Source organism: Narcine bancroftii, chromosome 9 (assembly GCF_036971445.1).
Source record: "Narcine bancroftii isolate sNarBan1 chromosome 9, sNarBan1.hap1, whole genome shotgun sequence".
Taxonomy (NCBI): Eukaryota; Metazoa; Chordata; class Chondrichthyes; order Torpediniformes; family Narcinidae; genus Narcine; species Narcine bancroftii.
The window spans coordinates 26,156,302-26,174,467 of record NC_091477.1 but is presented as its reverse complement, the minus strand read 5'-3'; the positions used below and the strand labels follow the sequence as shown (position 1 = coordinate 26,174,467).

The following is an 18,166-nucleotide window of genomic DNA, read 5'->3' as shown; positions in this document are numbered from 1 at the left end:
GAATTGGAGGTTGTTGAAGTGTCCCGGATGAAAGTGGGTAGGGACTGGACCAAGGGGGGGACAAAACAGAATTAAGGTAAGCAGAGACTCAGTTTTTATATCCACTCTTTTCCTATCCTATTTATCCTTGTAACCTATTAATTATTGAGACTTGTTTAAGAAGAATAGTGGTATCAACCCAACTATTTTTTATTAATTCATTCTTAGTGAGATATTTTTAAAATTATGAATATTATTAAACTCATTTCTTTTGCTTATGTTTCTGTTCCCAGCTGGTTTACTCTATCTTCCAAAATTAGAACAAAAAAAGTTGTTTTTTTTCCTCATCAAAGGTCTCTTATTCCTCTTCAGAAATCAAGGTTTGAATTATAATTCAGACTGGAGAATGAAGGCAAAATATTATTGTTAATAGCTTAAATATTAAGTGCATTTCAGCTAAAAAGAACTAAGAATAAAAATCTGCATAGTTGTATTGTCAATCAATAAATATTCCTCCCAGGTCCCTGATATAAGAAAATAATAGTAAATTCTGTTGGTATTAACTCTGTTCCAGCAATAGAGATCTTATTGACATTGTGAAAGGAAATGCATTCATTTCAGCCTTCAGTTGTAAGCCTTGTTCATGAAGGGAGAACTGAGATGCGTTTTAAATAATGCAATGACCATTTATTATATTATAATACCCCTTATCATACTTAAAGTTAATAAAAATAGGAGACTACTTAAAAATACTAAAAATCAATTTTCAATCAAATTAAGATTCCTTGTTCTTACCCAACATAGAAAAAAAATGAACCCTTCAGCTCACATATACCTTAAAAAAATTCAGTATTTGCACATAATTAACTTCTTTACAAATTAATAATTTAACAAAAATGGTGGAAAGACTGAAAAAAAATAGAGGAAAAAACCCTATAATTTAAACTCAGAAATAAACTTAAAGGGGGGAAAAACACTAGAAATCTCCCTTCTCCTTGTATCAAAATCCATCCATTTCAGAATGGATTCAATTCTTACAACACCACTTATTTCAAACTCATTTTATATCCGGTGAAACTGCTTCTCCCTCAGTCAAAATTTGACTGGCTTTGATCACTGACTTCATAAACGATCCTTAGTCAAGCCAGAAATAACAGTGCTGGTTTTAAACCTTGTTTGTACAAGTCAGCCATAACTTTTTAGAAATTCTTCCGCATACCAACTACCTCTGGGCCATAATCTTCAACCAATCAAATATTCTGTTCTCGGTATGATAAATGTTTCTTTTTGCGAGCTTTAAAGATGATCCCTTTTTGTTGAAAATAATGAAAGTGAATGATCACCGGTCTTGGACAGTCCACTGAGGGTTCCTTGGAAGAGATTGTTAACTTTCCATAAAGAAACTGGCTATTGTTTGTATTTAATATAAGGTAAGTAATTCCTCACTGCAAACCATTAAGTCAACACCTCTATGTGAGAAACATTCTGGTCCTTTAGCATACAAACCTTTTTCTGTAAAGATGTTTTCTCAGAGCATTTAAAATATACTCTGGACTTTATAGAGGCAATTAAAACCACCATTCACATATAAAGGTGGTCCTGGTTGCAGCACACAGGGAGGTTATTTGGCTCATTTTTTCACAACTTCCTATGCAAGATCCCTACTCACCCTGGTTTCTTTTCTTGTCTTCATAGTTCTGCAAATTTGTTCCTTTTAGATATTTAGTCAGTTTTATTTTGAACTCTACATTTGTATGTTTCCCCCACAATTATCTCTGGAAGTCCCATCCAGATACTAACTACTCACTGATTTAAGAAAAATGTGTTACTTTACATTCTTTTACTTATCAATTTAGTTTTAAGTCATCTTGTTCTTGACATCTCTATTCCATCTGCTTAAAATTTATATGGTAGGACTTGGTCCTTCTTTCTATCTGTTGAAATTAACCATAACCCCTGTTGTTCATTTCCTATGGAACACTACAGAACAGAAATAGGCTCTACTGCCCATCATTGTCTATCCTGCAATTTAGAATCTTAGTCCAAGGAACAGATCTATCTTTTTCCATAATTATCTTGAAACTAATGGCATTATGATCACTAGTTCCAAAGTGTTCGCTTACAAACACTTTCATCACCTGCCCTGTCTTGTTCTCCAATAGGAGATCCAATATTGCACTCTCTCTAGTTGGATCTCTTCCATTTATTAAGAAAACCTTCCTGAACACACATGACAAACACTAACTCATTCACCCCTTTTACATCATGGGAGTCTCAGTCAATATGTGGAAAGTTAAAATCATCTGCAAGCACAACTTTGTGTTTCTTGCAACTGTCCATCTCTCTACAAATTTGCCCCTTCAATTCCTGCTGACTATTGTGTGGACTATAATATAATTTAATTAATGTTATCATCCCTTTATCATTCCTTAGTTTCATCCCTATAGACCAGTAGATGAGCCCGGTCAGTTGTCGACCTCTCTTTGCAGTACCATGATATTTTCTCTAACAGTGTCAAAATCCCCTCCAGAACTTTCTGCAAATGCTCAATTATATCCTCAGTCCTTGAATCAAGGAATCAATTCCACAAACACAAGATGTCTGCTCCCCTGACTATAGAATCCCCTAAAATTATTGATGTCCAGATATTTTTTCCTCCTCTTTTCCACATGCAATGAATCTCCCATCAGAGGTTGGAGCTGCATACTTGTTACAGAAATATTTCCTTTTTTTTTAATCTGTGCCATTGCAAAGAGCACAATCACAATTTCTAACTTGCCCCAATTTTCCCCAACTCCAGTGACCCAGCCTCAGTTCTAAGCTCTGATGCTGGTGTTTCCTTTTTCACTGTGACTGCACAAGTTTCCTCAGTGTGCCCTGGTTTTCTGTTTGAAAAATTTGTATCTCAATTCATAAGATGAAATGTGATAACTATTACTTGAAAACACTATGGTCTGTATTGTCAAGTGAAATTTCCTTATCAAAACCCTACTCATAAATTTGCACAAGGCAGCATGGATAACATAGCAGTTAGCACAATGCTGTTACAGTGTCAGTGATTGGGACCAGGATTCGAATCCTGCACTGTCTGTAAAGAGTTTGTATGTTCTCCTGTGTCTGCGTGGATTTTCCCCAGGTTTCCTCCCACCATTCAAAACATACCAGGAATTGTAGGTCAATTGGGTGTAATTGGATGGCACAGGCTCATGGGCTGAAAAGGCCTGTTACTGTGCTATATGTCTAAAAACAAAGCTCAACTCCTGACCTCATTACAACCTTGGCCCTAACGTGCGGAAAAAAAGTTGAATAAAAAGAGTAAGATGTGAATGAGAGCCCTTAACATCGAGGCAGTATTTGACCAAGAGTGGTGTGAATAAACATAGTAAGACAAGAATGGATAGCTGAATTTGGAGAAATGTTGTTTCCACTGGATAGAGCTGTTCTATGGTAAAATGGAGGCCAATTCTCTCAGCTCAAGAGTTTCCGCAAGTTACAGAAATAAGTGTTTAGAACCATAGAACACTACAGCACAGAAAACAGGCTATTTGGCCCTTTTCATCTCAAAATACTATTCCACTTGTCCCATTGACTTGCACCCAGTGCATAATCCTCCTGACCCCTCTCATCCATGTAGCTATCCAATTTATTCTTATAACTTAAGAGTGATCCCACATTTACCATGTCAAATAGTAGCTCATTCCACACTCCCATCATGTTCTGAGTGAAAAAGATCCCCCTAAAAAAGGAATACATGAGGGAGGTGGAAAAATTGGAACAGGAGAGTACTTGTTTAGAGAAGGACTTTCAAAAATCCGGATTCGAAGAATAAAAAACTGAAATACAATACGCTTCAAATATATAGTATAGAAAATGCCATAATGAGGTCAAAACAACAATATTATGAATTGGAGGAGAGACCCCATAAAGTCTTCTCCTGGCAATTAAGGGCAGAACAGGCCTCCAGGATGATCAATGCTATACCAACCAGGAATGCCGAGATCTCATACAAGTCAAAATAAATTAATGAGACTTTTAGGCAATTTTATGAAAAATCTATAACAGAATTGGCAGGTGGGGTAGATAAAATGAATGAGTTTCTGTAAAAATTAGAACTACCAAATTTAGACCTAAAAGAACAGGAAGGGTTAATTTCCCCTTCACAGAGGAAGAAATAGGAAAGGCATTGAGTTTACTACAGACTAACAAATCTCTGGAGGAGGATGGGTTCCCACCTGAGTTCTACAAGGAATTTAAGGATTTATTGATACCTCTTTTTATGGAGGTGGTAGACCAAGCAATTGAGACCCATACCCTTCCAGAATCCTTAACAACAGCAATTATTGCAGTCATTCTCAAAAAAGGCAGGGATCCACTGAAACTGTCCTCTTATAGACCAACCTCACTATTAAATACGGTCTACAAGATACTTGCCAAAGCACTGGCAAATAGATTGAAAAAACATACGTCAAAATTAATAAATAAGGGTCAAGTGGGCTTTGTGCAAAAAAAAAAGGAATGCAGCAGACAATATAAGCAGACTGCTGAGTATAATACATCTGGTACAATCAAGGGATGAAAGAAGAGTAACTGTAGCCCTGGATGCAGAGAAGGCATTTGACAGACTGGAGTGGGATTTTTTTGTTGAAGGTGCTGGGAAAATTGGGGCCAGTGCCAACGTTTATAAATTGGATAAGGACTTTGTTCACAACTTTAGCCTTGGGTGCATGAACAAATTTCTTCAGCCTTCCCACTGTCAAGATCTAGTAGACAATGGTGTCTTTTATCTCCAGCCCTATTCATACTAGCTATGGAGCCAGTAGCTGAGGGCATTTGGCAGAATCCAGACATTAGGGGATTTAGGATAGGCCAGGAGGAACACAAAATTAATTAATTTGCTGATGATGTGCTGATACATCTGACAGATGCAGTAAACTCACTGGCCAGGCTGCACTCTACTCTGGGTATAAGATCAATTGGGGTAAGAGCCAGGTCATGCCACTTACTAAAGGGGATTACAGTCAATATCAAGAGAATAGTAATTTGAAGTAGCTACAGAACAGGATCAAATATCTAGGAGTTACGGTGGTTAATAACCTAAATAATTTATAAGAAGCTAAACTATACCCCCTTGCTCAAGAGAATTGAGGAGGACTTCATAGGTGGTGGGCAGGGTCAACTGTATTAAAATGAATGAGTTTCCAAGGCTTCAGTACCTCTTCCAGACTCTGCCCATGGTGTTGCTCTGGGAATTCAGAACTTACATTCACAAGTTATAAGATTTATGTAGAATGGCAAGGTAGCCAGGGTCTCTTTGAAAAAATTAACTTGGGACTTCAGTCTGGGCAGTTTAAGGTTACCAGACTTTAAGTAATATTAATCAGGGAGCCCAGCTGAGGTATATCCCCTCACTATTTGAGGGGTCTGCATAAGCTGAGTGAAAAGATAGCAGGAGAACTTTATTTATAAGTGTGATATTAAATTGTTATCTGACAAAAAAGACAGTCCCATATTAAAACACATAATTTATATATAGAACAAAATTAATCAATATGTATGCTCTAAAGTGGGGCTGTCCTCAAAAACACCCCAACTCCAAATAGATTAGTTACATTAATGGTGGACAACAAGATCCTGGACACTTGGTGCCAAGAGAGGGTCAGATGTATCGAGGACTGTTACAAGTGGGGGAAACTAATGTCATTTGAGCAACTCAAAAGTAAATGTGACTTGTCAAATAAGACGTTCCTCTGCTACCTCAAGATAAGATATTTCTTGAGGGACAAAAGGGGAACACAAGGAAGTTCACTGTGGCAATGCATTTCTCGCTCAAAGCGGAAGGCCCTAAACCGGGCCTTCACAAATCAAGGCAAAGGTGGGAGTCAGACTTGGGAACAATGATTGATGAGCAGTGCTGGTCAGACCTGTTTCAGACAAAATGACTACGATTATTAATGTGCAGTATAGGCTGATGCTGTATAATGTTCTCCACCAGCAATATTTGACACTGCAAAATTGAATAGGGCTAAACTAGAAATTGCAGACCAATGCTTCAGATGCGGCATTGTGACAGGAACCTTTGTGCAAGCAACCTGGACGTACCAAGGTGAGACCCTTTTGGGTGGAACTAGGACAAACTCGAGAAAAAACATCATAGGTAAAGAATTCCCACAGGACCCAGAGCTATCCTATTGGGAAACATGATGGACACAAGGATTAAGATGAAGCTGTCCAAATTCCAAATCCAATTTATAATGATCACATTGGCAGTGGCCAGGAAGTGCATAGCAGTTACCTGAAAATCTGACTCCCTCTTTGGCATTATGCACTGGAATACAAAAATGCAAAGCTGTGTTCCCCTGGAGAAAATTACCTATAACTTAAGGAAAAAAAATACATCTTCCTTAAAATTTGACAACCATATTTAAGTTTCATAGGAGTACATTTATACTGTGGACCAGCGTATCTCACTGCCCTGCCTTTCCCATCTATCCTTTTACTGAGGGAGGGGTGTCCATTCAATCTCAATCAAGTAAAGTCAAGAAAAATGTAACAGCCTAGGTGCCAGCTGTTAGGCCATGACAAATTCCTGATATGTTCGCTACCTTTGTTGTGGATGTCTTGAATGTTGTGGGTAACTGTGGTCTGTTGAGTGTGTAGAGGGAAGGGGTAAAATTGGTGCGAATTTGACAGCGAATTTTGTATATAATTGATAACTGTAATTTGTGATTGATTACTGGAAACTGTTGGAAACTATTTTAAAAAAATGTTTGCCCTAATGCTTCCCTTAAACCTTTCCCCTTTCAACTTAAAGCCATGTCCTCTTGTTTTATCTCTCCTGATCTAACTGGAAAGAGCTGATTTGCATTTACTCTGTCTATACCCCTTATATTTTGTAAACCTCTATCAAATCTCCCCTCATTCTTCTACGCTCCAAGGAATAAAGTCCTAACCTGTTTAATCTTTCCCTGTAACTCAACTCCTGAAGACCTGGTAACATCTTAATAAATCTTGTCTGCACTCTTTCAATCTTACTGATATCCTTGCTGTAGTTAGGTGACCAGAACTGCACACAATACTCCAAATTTAGCCTCACCTCACTAATGTCTTATACAACCTCACCATAACATCCCAATTTCTATTCTCAATACTTTGATTTATGAAGGTCAAGATGCCAGAAACTTTCCTTACAACACTATCTACTTGTGACACCATTTTCAGGGAATTGTGTATCCTACCAAAATGCAACACCTCACACACTTGTTTGCATTAAATTCCATCTGCCATTTTCTGTCCCATTTTTTGTTTGTCCAGATCCCTTTGCAAGCTTTGAAAGCCTTCCTCACTGACAACAACGCCTCCAATCTTAGTGTTATCAGCAAATTTGCTGATCCCATTTATCACATTATCATCCAGATCACTGATATAGACAATCAACAACAATAGCCCCAGCACAGATCCCTGAGGCACACCACTAATCACAGGCCTCCAGTTTGAGAAGCAATCATCCACTACCACTCTCTGTCTTCTCTCAAACAGCCAATTTCAAATCCAATTTACAACTTTTCTGTGGATACTTGGTGCCTGAACCTTCTGAACTAACCCCCTAGAAGGAACCTTGTCAAAGACCTTACTGAAGTCCACGTAGATAACATCTACAGCCTTTCCTTAATTTACTTTCTTGGTAAACTCCTTGTAAAAAAAAAAATCGGTAAGATTTGTTAAACACGACCTACCATGCACAAAGCCATGCTGATTATCTTTAATCAGTACTGTAATTTCCTGGTTTACTTTTTTAAACAAAGGAACAACATGAGCTACCCTCCAATCCTCTGGCACCTTACTTGTGGCAAAGGACATTTTAAATATTTCTGCCAGGGCCTCTGCAATTTCTACTCTAATCTCCCTCAAGGTCTGAGGGATTTATCTACTTTTATTCACCATAAGACAGCAAGCACATGCTCCTCTTTAATCTCTATATGTTCCATGACACCACTGCTGTTTCCCTTCATTCTTTATACACTGTGCCAGTTTCCTGAGTAAATGCTGTTGCAAAAAAAAATGTTTAAGATCTACCCCATCTCATAAGGCTTCACACACAGACAACCACTTTGATCTTCTAAGGGACAAACTTTGTCCATTACTATCCTTTTACTCAAATATACTTTAGAAACTCTTCAGGGTTAACTTCATATTATCTGCCAAAGCAACCTCATGTCTTCTTTTTGGCTTCCTCATTTCCTTCTTAAGTATTTTCTTACATTTTCTATACATTTGCTTCTTGTTTGCATATATCTGCTATACACCTCTCCCTTCTTAACCAGATTCCCAATATACCTCGAAAACCAAGGTTCCCTATGCCTGTTAACTTTGCCTTTAATCCTGATAGGAACATTCCAACTCTGCACTCTCAAAATTTGACCTTTGAAGGCCTTCCACTTACTGAATACATCCTTGCCAGAAAACAACTTATCCCAATCCATTCTTCCTAGATCCTTTCTCATTTCCGCAAAATTGTCCTTTCTCCAATTCAGAATCTCAACTCCAGACCTATCATTATCTTGAAACTAATGGCATTATGGTCACTGGACCCAAAATGTTCACCTACACATACTTCTATCACCTGATCTGTCTTTTTCCCCAAATAGGAGATCAAGCATTGCATCTTCTCTCATTGGTACCTCAATATATTGATTGTTGAAAACCTTCCCGAACACATTTCCTATTTCCTATATTCCAAAATGAGTTCTTTGGCTACTTAGCTTTTTGATGTGTAGCAGTTATTGTAAAAAGGAAATTAACTTAGAAAATAGAAATTAAAAATGGTAGAAGGCTTTGTTTCTTGGATCATAAACTTGTTCCACTGCTTAGACTACTTTAGTGTGTCCATTAATATTGACTTATCGAAACACTAGCTAAATCCAAGACAAAAATGTGCAGTGGTAACTGTTTATGGCCACCAACAAAATTCTGTAATTGGGGAAAAATGGTAGAAAGAAAAAAATGAAGGCTGTGTATGTTAGTGTTTACAATGATATTTTAATAGGCTTCATTTTTAAATGTTTGAAAGTCAAATTAAGCAATGATTATTAGATTTATATTTATTATTTTAGTACTCTTGATTTTTTTTAATCTTGTGTGTTGTGCTCTAGTTCAATCTTTTAAATTGGTTTTGAACATGTCAGTTTTTAAAGAATTAAAGTGAAGATTATTCTTGTATTATCATTAATTTAGACAGTTGATAATCAGAATCATCCATATACAAAGATTTATTTTATGAAAAATATAGCTCTAGATTGTAAGAGAACACAGCTATAGCAGATTTAAGAGAAATAATATTGTAAAATGTTACCAAACTGTAACATTGCCTACCTACCTTTACAATATCAGATGTTACCTGTTTCCCACTCTGCACATATCTTTGGTTTTCAAATTGTTCCATAATCCAGTCTATTTTTGATGACATGTCATTCATTCTCTCTTCTAGTTGATTTGTGCGCATAATAAGACTAAGAGAAAGTTGCATTTAAATAATTGAATCCCATTAATCCACGAGTTTCAATGTAATGTTTGATAATTATAGGAACCTTTTAAAATAGCAATTATTTTCTAGTCAAGCTCAGTCAGTCAGTTTGCTGATTGAAAGTGGAAAGATAGACACCCACCCATCTCCATGACTCCAAATACATAATTGTTCCCAAAACAATGATCTCACCTGCAATTTGATTATAGTTCCTTTCTTATTCTTTCTCTGCCATATAAATTAATTACCTCACTTTATCCCACAAAATATTAGCAAAGTGGATATCAAGGTAAAATCTTTAAATATGGAATATTCATATTTTAATATTTAATACCTAAAGTAGTTTGGTAAACAAGAATTATGGTAAACATGTAAATTTGGATTTACCTTTGAAAATAACTCCCCTCATTTTGGTTTTCACCTGACACTTCAGTAAAATTGGGAGAGAAGTTTCAGCAGAAATGAGGAGATACAAGACAAAAGAAAGGATACTGTTTTGAAAGGAGTGTAGGAACAGAAGGTCTTGGAGCTGTCTGCACAAATCATTAAAAGTAATGGACATGTTATGAAAGTAATTCATGAGACACATGCAATGTATCAATAGAGGCACGTGTTATAAAAGTATTAGAAGTTATTCTGATACTTTATAAAACATTGGCCCACATTAGCTGGAGTATTTTGTTCAGTTCTGGTCTCCACTCTATAGGGAGGTGTTGAGATCAGGCAAGTGTGAAATGGGCAATTGCATTACAGGCATTTCCTATTAAAGGTAGAACAGACAAACGCTAGGGATAAACCCTTGCAAGTGTGAAAGCATTCAATGTCCTGATTAAGTGGTCTAAAGTGAAAGGCCAAACCCTCATTCCTATCCAGAAAAGAATTATGAGTACAATTTCTAGACAAATGGACCACAATTACAAGGATAGTTTAGAGGCTTGAGCTTTGGAGGAAAAATGTGATAAAAGTAAATGTTGGAGGGATTGAATGGGAAGGGATTGAAGGCTGGAGATCATGAGAATTAAGAATGACATGAGGAAAAACATTTTATACAGCATTTGGTTCAAATTTTGAAAGTGCTGCCTGCACACAATGGAGGCAGATTCCATATAGCCTTCAATGGAACTGTATGATTACATGTGAAGAAAAAAAAATGCTGAGGAGAAAGGGATATGAGGTAGAGCTATTGAGGTGGAGCTGATGGACGTGTGATATCTGTGAAATGGACTATGAAATCAATACATCCACAATCTCCCTATCCATCTCTTTCAAAACTCCAGGATGCAGGTTATCATAGGCTGACAGTTGATTGGTTTTCAGTTCCATTAATTTCTTCAATATCATATTTCAAATGTTTCTTGTCATAACCTAATATGGTTTACAGATCTTTTCAGCATTTCACATTCTTTAGATATTCTATTCAGTTGTCTCCCAATTGAGAAATCTTCATTTCTTGAGCCCTTTTCACACTTGCCAGTGTTCCCAGGAATCAGACGCCAATCGCCTTTAAAGAGGCAAGTGTGAAAGCAAAATCTGTTCAATGCCAGTGTCAGATGACGTCATCTCACGCCAGGAATTGCCAGCCTCAACCCCTAGCACAATCCCCAGCGTCTGCAGATGCCGATGTTGAGATCAGACAAGTGTGAAATGAGCAATTGCATTACAGGCACTTCCTATTAAAGGTAGAACAGAAAAATGCTGGGGATAAACCCTTGCAAGTGTGAAAGCATTCAATGTCCTGGTTAGGAGTGGTCTAGTGTGAAAGGCCAAACCCCCATTCCTATTCCGGGACACTGAACAGCCAATTTACTGGGATGCAAGTGTGAAAGGGGCTTTGGACTCGATGACTACTGGCTATCAAAGACTAATAGTGCATTAAATAAATTGTAAATACTTAACCACTTGTATCTTTCAACAACTCTGTGAAACTAGCATTTCATGTCAGATTTTCTTTGCTCTAACACCAACAGTTAAAATAATTAAAGAACTTACAAATTATTTTTAGCAGTAGTTTCTCTATTAGATTTCTTTATAAGATTGGCAGTGACAATTTCAGGTTTTTGCTCAGGCTCAGTGTAATAATACTGATTTGAAATCTTTTGTCGATGTTGTATCCGTTCCTCAAAAACAAGAAGAATGGATAATTGAGAATCATGGACTAAACCACTTCAATGATAAATTATATTTGTATAACTTACAAGTGACAAGAAATGAACTGCAGTCATGTGGAATCAATGGAATTTGAGGCTTACTTTATTTTTTTCAAATATACATAGTTACTGTCATCTGTAAACTGGGAAATTTAATGTAGCTGCTGATGGCTGTATATTTTAAAATTTGTAAGAGATACTTTTTGCAAATAATATAAAATGAATGTATGCATTTCAAGACAGAAGAATAGCTGGTTTTGACAATGTTAAATTAGATATTATGAGCTCCCATTTTAGTAAAATTAGATTATCATTGTAAGGGATAGTATAGACAGGAGGAACTGAATGGTCACAGTTAACATTTAACATTTCATACAAGCACCATCACAAGTCACTGCCCCGTGACAATTCGATACATTGGAAGAACTGAGGGAAGGCTTGTCACAGTCTTTTCCAGATTTGATACATTTGCAAAGACATTGTGATTTTGCAAGGGAGAACCATTCTGATTGCTAAAGAGAAAACAGCTTTTTGAAGCAGCTCTTGTGGCCAGCCATTTTTGTGGAATTCAGAACAAAGGATATTCTGTGAATGACTGGGCCTTTTTGGTGGATTGATCTATGCCAGGAGGGCTTTTTGGGAAGCAAAGTGCTTCATTTTGATTGTGACTAATGTCGTAGTGATAAATAATATAGTTTGGTTATCAACTATAATGCCTTGCATGATAATATAGATTGGTTATTGACTGTAATGGCTGGCATGTTGTGCAGGACCATGGGGAAGTGAAAAACAGTAATGATGGAATAAAAACTGAGCATATTTGAACTCAACCTAAGAGTGATGACTTTATTTGACTTCAGGATTCGACATTGGCAATGAGGATGAACTGAGATTCTTGATATTTAGCTACACAGAAGAAAATATGGCATTTGGAGGAATTGAAACCGCAGGAATGAAAGGTTTGTCTCCATTAGATTCGACTGGAGAAGCAAGAATAGTTAGTGTTTGCTGGGTGGTTGGTACGAGGATTTCGATTCATATGCCAACAGCTTGGAACTGTTTGTTGATGGGACGACGCCAGCAGAGCTCATCGGAGGAGAGCTCTACTCTTGTATATTGGTGGAGCAGCAGGGCAGGAGATTTTCAGTACGCTGGCTGACTAGGGGAACAAAGCTGATTATAACAGGGCTGTTGACACCTTGAAAATGCATTTTGTTGTGGAATCAAATGTCACATTCCAACGCCATATCTTTTGACAGATCAAACAGAGGGACATTGAAAGTGTTGTGCAATTGGTCACATGACTCAGGAAGGTGGCTGAAGGTCGCAATTATGGAGCAGATTTGGAAAACCAGATTCAAGATCAGGTGGAACAAAGTTGTACATCAAGCCACTTGAGATGTAAGTTGTTGGAGAAAGGTGCAACACTCACACTGGCAGAAACATTAACAATAGCAGCATCATTTGAAGCAGTGGAAACTCAGTTTCATACTATGAAATTGGATGGTCCCCCAGCTGGACTTGATGGTGCAGTTTCTGGTCAAGTTCATAAGATATTTACTGCCCCAAGCAAAGGACAGGAATCTGGTAAGCACACTAGTTATTTGGAACATGGTCGTGAATGTTATTGATGTGGCAATATTGGACATTTTGGCAAGGACTTGTGCTGTACAGCCAGGGGTCAAGTGTCCAGAAGCTGTGGTAGAAAGGGCCATTTTGCCAAGACATGCAGAGCCCCAGTCCAGGCAAGAGATGAACCCGGACATGCAAATAATTGTGGAGGAAGAAGGGGGATGAGAGACGGACATAGGCCAAGGGGCAAACAAAATGTATGTCATGTTGAAAAAGGTTCATGTGAATGTGAATGTACATGTGATGATGATCAGGGAAAACAAACTGAGACAAGATATGCTTTTGGCATTAACAATAAACATGCAAATGCAAAGGTGCCAGTAGTGATTGGAGGTGTGGGTTGACATCATGGTGGACAGTGCGAGTGACACCAACATGATAGACAGAGAATTGTGGGAGGAATTGAAAAAGGTAAAATGAACAATCAGAAGATTTGAGAAAAAGTTGTTTCCATACACCTCATCGAAGCTGCTTCAAACAATTGGATGCTTTACAGCGAAGGTGTAGGTCGATGTCCAGAGTAATCTTACACCACCTACCACAATGGTAGAGTTTGTTGTCACAGAGGAATTAGGGGAACCTCTACTGAGTAGGGAGACGGAACAGGCAATGCGTGTATTACGTGTAGGCCTGAATGTGAACTCCGTCCAATCCTATATTGATCTGAAGGAGGAATTCTGGTCAGATTTTGAAAGATTTGGAAAACTAAGGAACAGGCAGATCAAACTGAAAATAGATCCAGAGATCAGGCTAGTAGCACAACCCATGAGAAAGACACTGTTTGGGCTGAGGGAGAAGGTAGAAGCAAAAATATATGAACTTATCCAATTAGACATAATTGAACCAGTGGAGGAACCAACACCTTGGGTCAGCCCAGTCATTGTAGTCCCGAAACCCAGTGGAGATAATGGAGAGATCAGACTATGTATTGATATGAGGAGAGCAAATGAAGCAGCACTGAGGGAAAGGCACCCCATTCCTACAGTGGATGAAGTCTTACAGGAACTATTGACGAGCAAAGCCTTCTTGAAGTTGGATTTGAAATGGGGATTCTACCAGCTAGAACTAGAATTAGAGCCAGAGTCAAGAAAAATCTCTACATTCATCACACATTGATACAAGAGGTTATTATTTGGTGTAAACGCTGTTCCAGAGATCTATTAACACAAAATTTACTAAGTGCTCCAAGGAGTTCCAGGCACAGCTAACATCTCAGATGTTATCATTATCCATGGTGCCATACGTGAGGAACATGATGAAAGACTTAGACATTAGCCCAGTTGAGAGATGCTGGATTGATAATGAATACAGACAAATGTTTGCTGGGTGTATCTGAGATGGTGTTCATGGGTCGCAAGCTGATTAGTGAAGGTATCAATCCAACTGAAGATAAAATCAAGGTAGTTGCAGAGGTTTGAGAACCAAGGAATGCAACAGAAGTGAGGAGCTTCCTGGGCCTAGTGAAATTTTGTGCAAGGTTCATACTAAATCTAGCATCTATTGCAGGACCACTGAGGAGGCTAACAAGGAAAAATGCTCACTTTGTGTTCGAACCCGACCAAAGGAAGGCATTTCAGAAATTAAAAAGAAACCTGATGAGTGCATATTCATTGAGATATATTGATCCAAAGGCTCAGACACGTCATAGCTGATGCAAGTCCAGTGGGACTAGGAGCAGTCCTAGTTCAGAAGCAAGGGGAACAATGGATGGTGATTGCATATGCAAGCAAGTCACTTACTGATGTTGAAAAATGTTATTCACAGACAGAGAGGGAAGCCGTGGGACTTGTATGGGCCTGCAAACATTTCTATACTTATCTATGTGGCATAGAGCTCCAGCTCTTAACTGATCACAGACCACTGGAAGCCATTTATTTTCTGAGATCAAAGCTGTGTGCTAGAATTGAAAGATGGATCCTGAGACTACAACAATATCGCTACAGGGTGATTTACATAGCACGGAAAAACAATATTGCCGATTCACTATCAAGGTTGCTGAAAGACGATAGGGTAAAGCACTCAACACTTGAGATGGACGCTGAATCATTCGTGAGATTCGTTGCAGTGAATGCACGGGCAGTACAAACAAGGGAGAGTGAGGAGGAATCGTGCATGGACCCAGAACTGATGGACATTAGGGATCGGATTAACAGCAGTGATTGGAACAGCTGTCAAAACAAATCCTATGTGGCCATCAGAGATTAAATGTGCACAATTGGAAGATATGTACTCAGGGGAAACCAATTTGTCATTCTACAGAAATTGAGAGGGAGGATGGTAGCACTGGCTTACAAGGGATATTTGGGAGTTGTTGAGACAAAGCAAAACCTCCATACAAATATTTGCTGGCCAAGGAATGGAAAAATATGTGAGATCATATCATGGGTGTCAGGTGACAAGCAGACCTAACCCACCTGAATCAATATGAAGCACACTGCTACCAGTAGGACAATGGGAGGATATTGCAGTGGACTTCTTGGGCCCATTCCCAACTGGAGAGTCGATTATGGTGGTTGTTGACTATTACACCAGATATTATGGGTATGACATAATGAAATCAAAAACAGCAGAAAAGACTGTCGCAGCACTGAGGGAGACCTTCACAAGACATGGCTTACCAGTGACTTTGCATTTCGAGATATTCCAAGAATTCATGAGAACAATTAGTGTAGACTACCCCAAGGTTACGCCAAAATGGCCACAGGCCAATGGAGAAGTTGAATGTCAGAATCAAGCAGAAGGCAAGAACTGGAAAGAAGCTCTTTTGACCTTCATAGCAGAAAACAGAGCGACACCACATAGTACCACAGGAAAAAGTCCAGCATAACTCTTGTCGGAAGAAAGATCAGAACCAAAATACCACTGGTCGTTGACATAGTGAATGATCAGGAAGTGGAAGACCATGATGTTGAAAGAAAATGGGCAACAAAACTGTATGCAGACATGAAAAGGAATGCCAGACCTTCAGATGTAATACCAGGGGATGAGGTACAGGTGAGGAAAGAAAGTCAGAATAAAATGGACACAACGTTTATTCCCCAACCATATATTGTGGTGTCCAGAGAAGGAAATCAGGTGACAGTCCAGTCACTAGAAGGTGACTGAAACACATCACATGTGAAAAAGTATTATCATCGCAATGCTTCAGTGATGTTGACATCAGACAAAACTGCGTAAGAGCAGAACTGAGATGACCAGCTTGATGGACCTGGAATGCACCAGCTGGAAAAAGAAACTACTGGAAACCAGCATCAAGGCGGTAGACAAACTGAGCTGGATATTGCAGTCAGCAGTCCAGAAGTGGGCTTACAATACCAGGAGATAGACCACAACGTCAGCAACGACCACCTCGGAGATTTCAAGACTTTATGGAGAACTTTGTATTTTATGGTTTGGAAATCTGTGGTTTGCAAATCATCCAGGAAAATATATGATTTGGAAATTGAATTTGATATTGGTATTGAAAATAATCAGCATCGAAAGTTGACTGTTTTAAAAGTAGTTTCAGCATTATTCATTTATTTGATGAACCTTTTATTTGATAAGATGGTGTTAGCATGTTGTGCAGGACCATGGTGGAGTAAAAAACAGTAATGGTGGAATAAAACTGAGCACTTGCACTCAACCTAAGAGGGTTGACTTTATTTGACCTCAGGATTTGACAACTAACTTTGGAGAGACCAGTGTCTTGGAAGCTTCATGGAGGTCGCCTAGTTCAAGTCTTGCCTATAAAAGGACCAGGAATGTTATGACCATAGCTCGTGTGGATGCATATTTTTTCAAAGGCAACACAATGAGAATTGATGAGCCTGTAACAGTCACAACTCCAGTCTTCCCATCAGTTCATCATTAATTCTGGGCATCACATTTCAACGGCCTACACTTCAACACTGAATTGAAAAGATTTAGAAGTAAGCCTGCAGAGACACACACACACACACACACACACACACACACACACACACACACACACACACACTTTAAGAGTAAGAAATAAATTTAGTGTTTTAAAATTAGACACTGTCTGGTTCATTATGTGAGGTTCGATTATGTGTGGTTCGTAACATAGAACAGAATTAGCCATTGACCAAAATTGAATGAATAGGTGCACATGATTGGAAACAAATATTAGCATTAATTTTTTTTGGTAAAGTGATATTTATTCATACCTCCTTTATTTCACATCATTATTAATATGGTATATGAGACATGGCAATATTTTGTTCTGCTACTGCCTCAGGATGTTTTATATGTTATTTACAGCATTTTCTGATTTATTCCAGATTTCCCAGAACTGCATGCATTCACATTATCAAATGCTTACTGAGATCTTTAAAGGAATTATTTGATGCAGAATTATTCTTGCATTACATTATAACAATAGGTAAAAGACTATAAACCACTGAATAGTTTATATTCTTTGATAACTTTACATATCCTAAATATTTTGATCAAAATTGGGCCTGAATTTTGATTAAAAATTCAGATTTATTTACTTCAAATCTTCTTTGTAGAGATAGTCATTTAGATAATTTTTCCATTTGTGTTTTTATTAATGTCAAATCTCACCTTTATAGATTCTGTAAGATCAAGTTCTTCATCTTCATTCCTACAATAATTATTGAAGGATAATTAAGCTTGCATCAGTGTTTTCTCTACTAATTTTAAATACATATTTTAAAATTTATTAGGTGGAAAAACTTATTTTATCTAGCAATTAATGAAATAAATTACTATTGGAATCATTGATGTCAATGCTAATTTACAAAATAGCATGTTGAAGTCTGTTTTGGTATGTTTTCACAAAGTAACTAAGATAATTTGATAGTCAATTTTTATTTATTTATTTTTAAGTCTTTATTGGAAACAATTCATGAAACGGCATGAC

The 18,166-nt window shown here is 37.8% G+C and overlaps 1 protein-coding gene across 5 annotated transcripts in view; it reads right to left on the bottom strand.

Annotated features, from left to right (window-relative positions):
- Positions 1-151: 151 nt before the first annotated feature.
- The window catches only part of LOC138743330 (polycystin-2-like protein 1), a 56,346-nt gene continuing 38,331 nt past the window's right edge, over positions 152-18,166 (bottom strand). For 3 of the 5 annotated variants that reach the window (XM_069898511.1, XM_069898509.1, XM_069898514.1), the window contains 5 exons: positions 17,848-17,887; positions 11,489-11,616; positions 9,353-9,485; positions 3,658-3,715; positions 152-378 (listed from right to left, as the gene is read on the bottom strand). In XM_069898511.1, coding sequence (XP_069754612.1) covers positions 3,674-3,715; positions 9,353-9,485; positions 11,489-11,616; positions 17,848-17,887 — 343 coding nt within the window. In that variant the 3' untranslated portion in view covers positions 152-378; positions 3,658-3,673. The remainder of the gene's footprint in view (positions 379-3,657; positions 3,716-9,352; positions 9,486-11,488; positions 11,617-17,847; positions 17,888-18,166) is intronic. The other 2 variants (XM_069898510.1, XM_069898512.1) reach the window with 2 other exon arrangements.